This window comes from Micropterus salmoides, unplaced genomic scaffold, assembly GCF_014851395.1.
Source record: "Micropterus salmoides isolate LMB-PRFRI ecotype aquatic unplaced genomic scaffold, ASM1485139v1 Ms_hic_scaffold_2, whole genome shotgun sequence".
NCBI classification, from domain to species: Eukaryota; Metazoa; Chordata; class Actinopteri; order Centrarchiformes; family Centrarchidae; genus Micropterus; species Micropterus salmoides.
In genome coordinates this window covers 796,169-808,501 of record NW_024041150.1, presented here as the reverse complement: position 1 = coordinate 808,501, position 12,333 = coordinate 796,169, and the positions used below count along the sequence as shown (strand labels likewise).

Here is a 12,333-nt window from a genome sequence, read left to right as displayed (position 1 = left end):
CTTTTCTCCTCTTTATGTGCGTATGCATGGTTCAGGGTTTACTTACAGAACCACAGTTTCCTTCAATTTTGTTTTTTATTGATCACAACCTTTACGTGGGAAGAGGCGTACGCACGTTTCCAGCCCTGTTTTATGTACGCACCGTTTATAAATGTAACCCGAAATGCGTTTAATGTATAAATGTCACTGTATTTATCTTGTCCAATAATCTGATGACATTCGTGTATCTTGCTTATATTCTCTAAGAACGTGTAACAGCCAATATATCCAGAAAGCTAATTAAGTTCCTGTTATCTGATGTGATTCCAAGAAAATGCTAACCTCAAGGTTTAACTAACAATTGTTTTCCTTTTTATCAAATGCTTAAACTAAGAACGGTATACCCGTTTGACAATTAAGGTTTGATTGTGGGAAGATATTTGATTATAATATGCGCAAATAGATTTTTGATTAGACATATTAAAAGTTAAAGAAAAGACAGTCTCTCAGGAAACTGAAAAGCGACACGCTGTCTTGCTCTCACTTGTTCTCTTTTGTTCTGGCTCTCTCCGACTGCACCGTCTCCCGGCAACGCCCTAAGAAGTTTCACCCGGCGTGCTTGTTTGTTAAAAGTTATCAGATCGTTAAGTTACACAATTTTGTTTTTAAGCTTTATTCGTTTAGCTAACTTACACTGATCCCCCGACGCCCGGGTCAGCCATGTGGGCCCGCCAGCAGTAACCCAAGGACATCCAAACAGAACAGCCTCATTGCCAGACCGAGGTCAACACTTGAGGGTTTTTTTCTTCATTCAAGACACGGAGAACCCCCGGAAAATTCCCTAGCAGAAAGTATGAGTCAAATTCTCCCCACAATCGAACCCCACATTGTCATTGTTTAGCCATTGTTTATCTTTTTGATGTATATGTAACCGCATTTATATTCACCTTAGTTAGTTAATAAACTTCACTGTAATCACAGGAATTGTGCGTGTGTATTGTCTGTCTCCAAGTCCCTACCACGAGAATTTACCCCTTTGATATGAGACTGGCTGATTGATTTAAGATAATTGAGCGATTATTAACTAACTGATCACTAGTGAATGATTGTATAATTATTAAAGCCATACTCAGAGGTCCGGGGACTCTGGGCGAATTGGATCTCCGGCGGTGCCCCGAAATGAGAGATTTATGGATTAATATTCTCTGAATATTAAAATTCATAATTTTGTATTAATTCTCACAAGTTTATTAAAAACATAAGTAGTCAAATAGTTCCCAGTGACTATCAAGTAGTATTTTTTTTGAGTTGAAATGCCCATCCGTATTTCTGATTGCTGTTTAAAATGAACAAATATCTGATGATATGCTTTAATAAGATCACATTTGGCCCATTAGCTATGAAAACATTTTTTTCTTTCAAGCAATGATTGTCTTTGCCTTTGCATCTGTCTTCCTCTCAGGTGGAGATGCTAAGTTTGCATAAACAGGTGCAAGAGTTCACCTCTCCCCCGCTTCCTCCTCTCTCTATCCTCTGCTTTGCAATCCTCCCCCCTTCTAAAACTCAATCCTTTACACGTGCTCTTCTCTCTGTCTCCTCAGTCCTCTCTCACCTCTAGCTGGCACACATAATAGTTTATTTGTCCTCCTTTTTTTGAGTGATTCTCTTTCGATTTCTCTCTGTCTCTTCTCTCTCTCTCCCAGTGGGACGTAGCCATAAAGGTTCAGTCAGGTGCAGAAGTTCAGCGCCCCACTCGCCACCTCCCTCTTCCCCAGTGGGACCACGGATAGCAGGAGGCACGCTTTTTATGCAGAAAGACACCCATCTTAGGGTAAATCACACACTGCAGCAGAGAAAAGCAGTTTGACTGATTAAGACATTAAATATGCTATTGAGTCTTAAACATTTTACTGTGCTTCTGTTTAGAAAAATGCAACACATGAACGTTTTATTTGGTTAAGTATGGCAGTTTCATGGGATGTCAGTTAGCAGGTATTGGACATTCCTCTGTGTCACAGCCCCAATTTGTGATTTGGACTGATACAACAAACCTTCATTTGGCATCACAATCTTGATACAGCTTTAAACTCTCCTTCCTCCTCCTTCTCTGTTCTGCCTCAGTTACTTAAGGATCATTTCAATGTAGTTGTTCAACCCAGAAGCAACAATTATTAAAAATATTATAGACTAGGGAATGACATTTACCTGTTACCTGTTTTAAACCACTCCTACCATACCCAGTATTCATTGTAGAGCTTAAACAATTAGTCAATTAACCAATTAGTTGATGTTTTAGCAAGAATTCCACAAATTCTCTGGTTCTAGGTTCTCCAATGTAATATTTAAACTATTTGAAGTATTATATGTGTGTGTAAGTAAACTTAGGCTTTGGGGAATTGGGTCGAGGATTTACTATTCTTATTTACTGTTGTTATACTATTACTATTGGACATTTTATACACATTTTATAGACTTAACGAGTATTAAAGGAGAAAATAATCAGCACATTAATTTATGAAAATGATTAGTTACTGCCCTGTGGAATTCATTGTGGAATCCTTTAATTCAACAAAACAATATAATTCAAGAAAGATCATAAAGATACATGCGAGGTGAGCTAAGTAGAAATATTAGTGTTGCATTCTCATGTCCTCCCCACATTGGAATAATAAAATGTCCGTAATATAAGTGCAGCATGGCCTAAGGCGTAATTTTGCTGCACCAGTCCTCTCATTCCTTTCCCCCCTCTCACTCCCTGCTCACGTCCTCCTGCTGATCTATTTCCCGTCTTTCCTTTCACCTCTTCCTTTGTGTCATTCACCATCTCCCTCTTTTCATATCACCTCTTTTGTTGTTCATCCAAAGTGCAGCCTGACCTTTCTCAGTGTTGCTCCCCTAGGAGTGAGGGAATGAAACCTGTGTGTGTGAGAGTGACAAACATACTTTGTTTATTTGCACATGACATTTCTTTATGATGGAGGTGAATAAAAACTGTAATGTCTTTCCAAAGGTGTGTTTCTGGAGCTGATTAATAATCATTAATTATTATTAATAATTATTTATCTGCAGTATTAGTCATTACAGAAAACACACATAGGAAAAAAAATTAGAAAGGTGTGTGTGTCCTTCTGAATGCTAAGCTAGAAAATAGTTGTAAATAATCTATTGTCTCTAAAAATTAATTTTTAGCCACACAGGTCAAACTTTTAATTTCTCCAAGATGCATGTAAACCAGTGTCCCTCAATTCAACCTCAGTGCCACATTGTGTTTAGTGCTAATTGGCTGCTAAGCTGAGATGTTGAACATGGTAAATATTATACGTGCTAAGCATCAGCATGTTAGCGTTGTCATTGTTAGCTCAAATCTATACCGTGCCTAAGTAAAGCCTCACAGAGTTGCTAACATGACTGCAGACTGCCTTTATATCAACACAAATGGCTATGTTGGTGGAAGCCTGTTGTTTCAGGTACCAGTGAGAAATGAAATCCAATCCAGGAAGTCCAGTGTAAATGTTGTCAGACGCCAAAAAAGTGCAGATTTCCTTTCAGGAATGTGCCCTTACATGCATTAGTTTTGTCATTTTTACCCCTCAATTTTATTTATATAGTGCCAATTCATAACATACGTTATCTGATGGTACTCTTCATATAGAGCATGTCTAGACTGTACTCTTTGTAATATTATTTACAGAGACAAATCCCACCATGGGCAAGCAGTTGATGACACGGGCAAGGAAAAACTTTCTTTAAGCAAAAGTTGATGTTTTTACATGCAAAGCTGGAGGCGGTCTGAACGGTTTTCTTTGATTTCCTTTCATTTACCCCAAACAACCGTTCCCGTATGTAAAATCACTGAAGTAAAGTCAGTTGAAATGGTTACGGGGACAGGCTGCATTTGCCTATTTACATTTTATTGCGCTGGCATTCAGGGGCTGTTTTTTTTTTCTGTGGACTGTAATATCTGCCATGCATGGGTCCCAGGAAGACCACCACCACTGCTACTGGGCATCCTTTCAGTATAAGCAGTCAAGTATGTGAAGCTAACACAAAGTTTACTTCCACACACAGTCCAGTACAATTTTATAAAAAGAGCATTTATTTCAAAGTTTTTTTTTTTCGCTTCGGAGATTGAAGCACATAGTAAAGCAACATTACAATGTTCAGAAAATATAAGTGTGATGCTGTAACATTTTTTTTAATCTTATCTTCTTAACATGTTTTGTTGTAATACTGGAATATTCTGCATGTATACTAAAATAAGAACTTTTAAAATTGTACAAATTGGTACCATAAAACTTGACAGAGAATAAAAACGAGGCGTTCTCTCACTGCAACAAACACAGATTGCTAGTTTTCCTCTTGAACAGGGAGAAAGAACGAAGAAACGCCAAATAATGAAAACAGAAAATGAAACAAAAACAAAGGAAATTAGAGAGGGTGTTTTCACACAGGCATGAACCAAAGCTGACATTTAACTTTTGGCAGTGCATTTCTTATAGCTGTCCAAAAATGAAAATCGAATAGTATGTAGTCTCTCCATGTTTAGACAACCAAAAGAACATCAAATCCGAGCTGCAAAGAGTTAAACATGAATTTGTTCCTGTGTGGCTGCAGCCAAAGAGAAAACAATTATTGTCATAATAATGATAATAACAATAATAATAATTATAATAAAAAAACAGCAATAATAATCATAATAATATAATAACATTAAAAAGAGATTGAACACAAATCTACACACTTAAAAAGGATGTTCTGGTTTCAGCCTCTCCGTATATGTGGCTCAGTAAACACACCTTTGTGTTATTTTCCAATGTGCACATCTTATGTTTAAATAGCAACACATGTTGATACAACAGATGTTGCTGCCAACATAGGTGGTGTTGGGGAAAAAACACAATGCACATTTTCCCGGTCTACATTTACTGCACTGGCAGAAACGGCACATCCCCTTTTTAAGAGTGCACGAGGCGCAAGTTGGATCCTCAAAGTGTTATATCACATGTCTGCACATTGCTCTGTACATACCTAACATGGAGAAGAGTTTGCTTTCTGAGTATACTTTTCAAGTTACAAAAAGAAACAAAAGGAGAAAAAAAGAGAATGCACTGCGTTGCAAGAGTGTCCATTAAGTTTAAGGCGATTTTTAGAGCTCACAGGTTTTTACTCATTGTGATTGATCATCATTGGAGGACTCTGAATGATGAAGCGATCATTCATTGGTGGACTCGGTATGGGGAGTGATTGTTGATGGGAGGAATGGTGACACAGGGGCGTGGAGAAGGGCAGCTTTTCTTTTCACGTCTTCTCTGCCGTGAAGAATGAAAACAAAAAATCATCCACAGTCTTTAAATTGAATCCAGGTTCTGTCTCTTTCTTTTTGGGAGTAAAATAAAAACAGTATTTGTGTAGTATTTTCACAGATACTCAGTCCTTGTGTGTTCATCTGTCTGCGTGTAGCTGCTGAAGGTAGCGGTCTCCATCATTACTCTTGTTGTGTTTACCCCTGGAGTTGTTGAATATTTATTATAAGGCCACCATACTGTGAAGATGCCTTGAGCGTCTTCAAAGTATCAACAACCCAGAGTCTGTAACGCTATCTAAACCACAGTACCTGCTGAATTCTGCACAAACAAATACAACTTTGAATCTTCATTACCTTTTATTTCTCTTTCATAACATCAGGCGGTTGCTGGATCCCATAGTAACTTTTTCTTTCAATTTGTTTGTATCTCTCTCTTACTCTCTTTCTGCGTGTCCTTTTATATACACCACAAAGAGTGGAGCTAAGGAAAATAAAGCCGACTGTGGAACCTGTTATGGGAATAAAATCTCTCAGGAACCTTTTGAGGAAGTACGTGAATCCAGTCCACAAAAGTATAGATAACCTCTAATAAACTAAACAGTTGGCTATAAGCAAGTCATTTTGATCATACAGCAACATTTTTTCCCCAACAGTTTACTCTCAAACCGACAAACTGGTGACATAACAAATCTTCCAGCCCTCCGATGCTCAAGTCTGTAGAAAGAGAGAGGGAAAAAGACATATGTGGGAAAGGAGAGAATTGGAAAAAAGCTGGGAGCTGTTTGAGTCCAAGCGTTCATTATGTGTTCATTAACAAATCATCTTGGAGGACCAAGGAGGCGCCATGGGAGGGAGAGCTGTTAACATCCGTTGACAAATTGGCATGAACTGATCAGGTTGTAGTTGGTAACAATCGGGTACTGGGAAGTGTTAAACCTCAGTTAACAAATCCTCATGGAATCAATAAATCAGAAGTCGGGGGCGTCCACTCAGTAAGACCACTGTTAAGAGTCTTCACCATCATCCCCATCATTAATGGAGCAGTCTTTGGTCCCGTACAAATCTGCCAGCTTCTTAAACCTCGGCCCCCAACTCTGCAGATAGTCATAATCCAAGTCAGACTCTGTTGTGACAGACTCGAGGGAACTCAATGACCCAGCCAATGATCCTCTGCCTTCGTATCCGTAGATCTGAATGGAGTCGTATGGAGGTGCAGTCGGGTCACTGTCAGCCTCTGCAATTCGAGTCTTAATGAAGTCATCGACATCAACGCTGTTGGCTGCAGTATGGCCAGCACCGGGCCGGATGGGATATTGAAGCTCCGGTTTGATGTCCTTTCTTGGCAGGAAACCGTTGGCACCATCCGGGTTCTGAACAATTAGAAAGTAACATTTAAGGTTGCATCATGTTTAGATATCGAGAAAAATACAGCTATGAACAGAATTTAAATAGTTTTGTTTTTACATTGATTGTATATAAGCATTTTACAGTAAGCAGAAGCTAACACATGCCTGTAGTGAAGTTGAGTACATTTCTACATTTTCTGTACCTATTGTCTCCTTGAGAAACAGAATAATTTCATACCTGCAGTGTAGCGATGTCGAAAGCCTCCGTGTCCTCCTCTCCACCTCCCTCGTCATCATAAGTGATAATATTCTCCCTGATGTCCTCCTCTTCAAACACGATCAGTGGCTCCTTCTTCTGACGCCTCAGTGCAACAAACAACACCACTATTGCTGCCAAGGAGAAACACACAAACACGCACAATTCAAAACTTGTTCTGTATTTAGAGATTGCATAACAATCCCCACACAGTCTCTGTGAAGAAAGTCGAGCATTAGATAATTAGTATGCACTGTGGAAGATAGTGTAATTAGACCTCGGACAGTTTAATTAATATCATTATTGTATTGTGCTATACACATGCCATTTTAATTTCAGGTGGTTATCAACATGTTAATCTTCCTGAAAGTTCTCTGTTGTATTGTGTATGGATAAAATGCAGCATAAACTCCAACTGTAAGGAAACAATGTGCAAGTACTGAAATGTGTTTTGGGGGATGAGAAAGAAAACACAAGTTGAGGATACACAAGTGCCCCAGGACCACTAATCTTAACAGTTCAGTACAGTTCCAATGAGGACATTAATGGAGGTGGATAGCCCAGCTCCATTCCTCACATTTCACCTCTAAATATCAGTGTTTGATTTTTATTAGGACAGCAGATTGACAGACTTGGTTTCTGTGAACACACTGCTAGATAATCTTAAATTCCAAGTCCTAACAAAAAAATAATGTAAATCAGTAATCCTTTATCATGTTCCCAAACTAAATGGATCAAAACAAGCAAAGCTTTTAGCTCCTTACCCAGCAGAATCACAATGCAGGCCAATATAGCTATTAATGCCCCGGTACTGAGACCAGCAGGTAGGACGTAGGGCTCCACGTTACAGGACAGGATGGTGTCTCTGCTGTCACAGGAACAGACTCTGATGGTCAGGGTGTTGGTGCTGCTCATAGCAGGGAACCCGTTGTCATTTATCTCGATGGGAAGGTAATAGACGTCCTGGGTCAGACGGCTGAATCCTTTACGGAGCACATAGATACTTGCTGTGCTGTCTGCAGAGAGAGAGAGCGAGAGAGAGAGAGAAATATAAATAATAGAGAGAGAACAGGAGAGTATAACATACAGCAAGTACATATATTGCTCGTGACTTTTCTAATAAAACTCTGTGTTTAGACTGTTATCATAGCTTGGACTTCATCATACACACATACAGGCATTCAGTATACGTGCAAAACCACATATAGTGATGTATTTCTTTGTTTGGTCTCTCAGTAACTCATATACACACTTGCCTGCTTTGTCATTGTACACACATACCCGATGTCATCCACCCACATACAGAGCCGCACACATTGCTCACACACAAGAGCCAGCGAAGTGTAACTTTGCTGATATTAAATTTCTGTTAAATAGTGGGTCCAATCATCAGTTTAGGAGGAAATGTAATCAAATGCCACTGCTGTTATGACGAGGCCTAGTTAGCTCTGCTTCTGCTTCTGTCTACCTCTTTTCCACCCTATCCAAACAATTCAAACAAAACAAAAAAAAACACATATTGCCGGCAAAGGAAGAGACAAGGTACACGAAATGCATTTCAGAAGTGTCATCACCAAACAAACAGTATTTTACATTTATATTAAAAATACATTACAGAGCAATATAAGTAAACAGAGAAAAACTATTGTACTGCACTGAACTCGGTCGTTGGAAATGTAACAAAGTAGTTCAGAATTGTTTCTGATGATGTCTTGGACTAACTTTTTAGTATTACAAACACACCAGTATTACTATACTTGTGAGGGCCCCCCACACGCTGCAAGCATTTCTTAACCTTCAGCTCCAATTTGTACCTCCCTCAAATGACCCCAATCCATGACACACTCTTAGCCTCACTCTCTGTAAGGTTTACTGCACAGTAAACTAAATAGCAGCTTTACTTATAGAGCACAATTAAAGATTACAATGTAAAGTGCTTAATAAATGCAAAATAATATTGCATGGGTAAAAGGAAAAGAAAGAATGGTGCAACACAGTCTCTTGTAAGTAAAAACAAACACAAACAGAAGAGCTCACTAAAACTTTTCACCATAAAACAGAGTGAAGGTAACCCCCAGCCCTCTCTGTTGCTGATGTCACTGTCATCTGTTGCTTTCAGCCTCCTGCCAACACCAATACTCCCTGGCAGCTGTGTGTGTGTGTGTGTGTGTGTGTGTGTGTGTGTGTGTGTGTGTGTGTGTGTGTGGATCTGAGGCATCTGAAAATATCTGGACAAGTGGAATGAGTGACTTCCCTTCCATCGGTCAGTCTAAATTGTAAAAGATAAACTACCTGATTTTGTTGTCGGTCTCTCAAATCCAAAACCTTGGTCCCTGCTGATTTTATGAAAATCCGCTCAACACAATTCATATTTCCACTTCTCCTCTTCAGTCTGCTGCAGCCACTTCTTTCTGTATTGTTCTCCTCTCGCCTCTCTCCCTTTTTCTCTTGCTCTCTCGCTCATTTTCGTTCTTTTAGTCTCTCTCACAGCACTCCCAAAACTTAATTCAATCAGTTGGCTCCCCAAGATATATGTACAGACGGACAGAGACCCCACTGCAATTAATACAGCCCGCAGGACATGTGTGCATTTGTGTGTGAGAGAGAGTGTGATTCAGAGCACCTGCTGCTTTCTACAAGGTAGTGTAAGCCTCCATCTGGTTATGCTTTGATCTAATGTGAGTGAAAGGGGGGAGAGAGAGAGAAAGAAAGAGAAAAAGACCACAGATGAAGAAGCCGTAAGATGGCTGCTAGAAAGGGTTAGAAACAGAAAGAAAGGAATGAATGAAAAGAAACGAAGGAGGAGGGGAGAAATAAGGAAAATAACTTTGTAAAGGTCATCTACCTCTGTTGTCTTTGAGGGAGAAGTTGTGGTTGTGGGCGACTTCCGGAGCGAGGCTGAATGTGAAGTGTTGTCTGTGAGCCATCTCATCTTTGTCCACTGCACTTACTGTTTCAATAACCTAAAACACAGAAACACAAATCAGAAATAAACACATCAAGCTCAAGTGAATTTGGCGAATTTTATATTTGATTACCATAATCCCTCAAAACACATGCATTCAGTTCCATACTGAGGCATGCACGCACATACACAGACTCCAACACACACTCAGACACACACAGTCGTACCTTCCCTGGTGCGACAGTTTCACACATCAGGACTTCGTTGTTGGTAGCGAACTCTGGGGAGTTGTCATTTACATCTTTCACTTTGATGTTAACACGCACTTTGGTGTCTTGGTGGTGGCCTCCTACACATAGACATAGTATAGGGCAAAATCATCAGCATTCTGCTGCGTACAAAAATTCAAAGCACTGTCAAAGTCATAAAAGACAGAATGTCATTTGTGTTTGATTGTTTGTCTGTCTGCATTCTAATCCGTGTTTTGCTTTGGTTGAAGACAAAGCTAACTATGAATATTTTCCAGCAAGATTGCCTGTCAATCAGTCAGCTGCTATGCTGAGCTATTTGTTATTTTGATTTGCAAAAATTACTGACACGAGTTTGTGAGACATCAAAATATCCAGTTAAACAGTATGCCACTCAGTTAGCCTGCTCCCACGCTTTTTACCAAAACCGTTTTGATATGCAAAAGTGGCAAATGTCAAGTTATGCCTGCTGGAGATTAAAATGAAGAAGAATTGCTGTGTGGCAGACGGAATGATGTCTAAATGGCCAAAATAGACCCCTGATTCATCCAGAATATCAACTAAGACAGACTGAGAGAGAACAGTGTCCATATCCATTTATCTTTTAAAAAAAGAAAAAACAACCACCCATTTCTGCTGAACTGCCTTGCATATTTGCAATTCTAGTCGGTATGATTTTTCCACTACCCTGTCATTACTAGGCATTTATTTAGCTTCCCAAGGTCTGTTAGCGGTAAGCGTAGCCTGCAATGGTCCTAGCTTTGTGGGCGGCGAGCCTGTTTCCATCTGGCCGTCTGGCGTCTAGCACGCCACAGGGAAACCACGCGGCGCTCTGCTAGTTTGAGCCCCAACCACAGAATACCAGGGTGGGGCCTCTGTGGCTAACTGGCTGGAGGGTTTGTGGGTCAACTGGCAATCCCCTCTTTTCTCCCCTTTTCTCTGGGTAGTTAGCAAGAGTGTTTGTGGTGGAGATGGATGGATAAACGTTTTAGTGGGTCCTCACTGTTTTAACTTTAGTTTTTCACTTCTCCTTCACTTAGAAAACAGTTTTTGTGTCACTGAGCATCTACCTACCAACCATCTGTACTGTAACGATTTCACATACTCAGTTAATTAAAGCGAACAGTTGAAATCTATTAACAGCCAAAATCTTAGTGGGGCGCAGTTGTTTGTACAGTTCTTTTTTTCATATTGTCAGATTTGTTTACTTTGTGTTTTTCTTGTAACAAAACTAACAGTGAAAATAATTTTAATCATGGTTTTCACTGTGATTTGGCCATTATAAATAGCCATATATCTAATAACTTGCAAATCTAGCTGTAGCCAACATTACACAGCAGATCCATGTTTGTTTCTGGCCAAAATGTTACATAACCCCCCCACCACCACCCCCCACCACCACCCCCCCCCAAGATGCCATGTGGACAAACTGCACATGAATGCAACAGTTACATGCACTGGCCTTTGACACCAAACACTGAACGCTAACTGGGGTAACAGCATGGTTAAACTCAACAAAAATAATACCACCACATCTGCATAAAACCAATCCCTCCTGACTGAAGCTGAATACATAATTAGTTTACGAAGGTTTAGGCATTTCTTCATTGACATTCACAGCAAAAATGCTAACTTTAGTCCCACCCAGAGGGGGGAAAATAAAGGCAGCAGCTTAGATCCACATAAATGTTGTACATAAGATGTCATGGAGAGTATCCAGCACTGCAGAATGACAGCTTGGGCTCTGGATGCCAGTAAATGTACAGCCTGGTGGCTGTCTGGGATTTTTCCATGTGTTTGTTCGTCTTTGACTTTGTCTCTCCATCCTATTTCAGTATATGCTGTTAATCATTTAAGTAGCACAAATCACACAACAGCCAAGATCAAATACTGTAGCTCTTTGACTAACTGTTCTTCTGAAGTGGCTGAAAATATCATTAAATTATCTCTGACAGTCTCATAGCCATTGTGTCACTTCACATTCAAACGTAATTGGTGTGGAGACAAAACAGTAACAGAAATACTTTTTTAGCTCATATCATGATGGCGATAAGTGCGTGTGCTTGTTTGTAGCCTATGTTTGAAAGACGAAGAGACTAATGTAGAAACCCACACACATCAGATTCAGTCCCAGTTCTCTTTATGCATACCTATCTCTGTGGCTGACACCGATATATTATGCCAGGCCTGTGTTTCTCTGTCCAGTGGTCTTGTTGTGGTAATCATGCCATCTTCTGAGTTTACGCTGAAGAACTGCTCTACGTCTGTGTAGCGAGGGATCATGTACCTACACG

The 12,333-nt window shown here is 39.9% G+C and overlaps 1 protein-coding gene across 3 annotated transcripts in view; it reads right to left on the bottom strand.

The window, feature by feature from the left end:
• Positions 1 to 4,052: 4,052 nt before the first annotated feature.
• cdh11 (cadherin 11, type 2, OB-cadherin (osteoblast)) overlaps positions 4,053 to 12,333 on the bottom strand; it is a 90,338-nt gene continuing 82,057 nt past the window's right edge. For all 3 annotated transcript variants that reach the window (XM_038731501.1, XM_038731503.1, XM_038731504.1), the window contains exons 11-16: positions 12,190 to 12,326; positions 10,019 to 10,140; positions 9,732 to 9,849; positions 7,651 to 7,902; positions 6,869 to 7,020; positions 4,053 to 6,654 (exon numbers count right to left, since the gene is read on the bottom strand). In XM_038731501.1, coding sequence (XP_038587429.1) covers positions 6,289 to 6,654; positions 6,869 to 7,020; positions 7,651 to 7,902; positions 9,732 to 9,849; positions 10,019 to 10,140; positions 12,190 to 12,326 — 1,147 coding nt within the window. In that variant the 3' untranslated portion in view covers positions 4,053 to 6,288. The remainder of the gene's footprint in view (positions 6,655 to 6,868; positions 7,021 to 7,650; positions 7,903 to 9,731; positions 9,850 to 10,018; positions 10,141 to 12,189; positions 12,327 to 12,333) is intronic.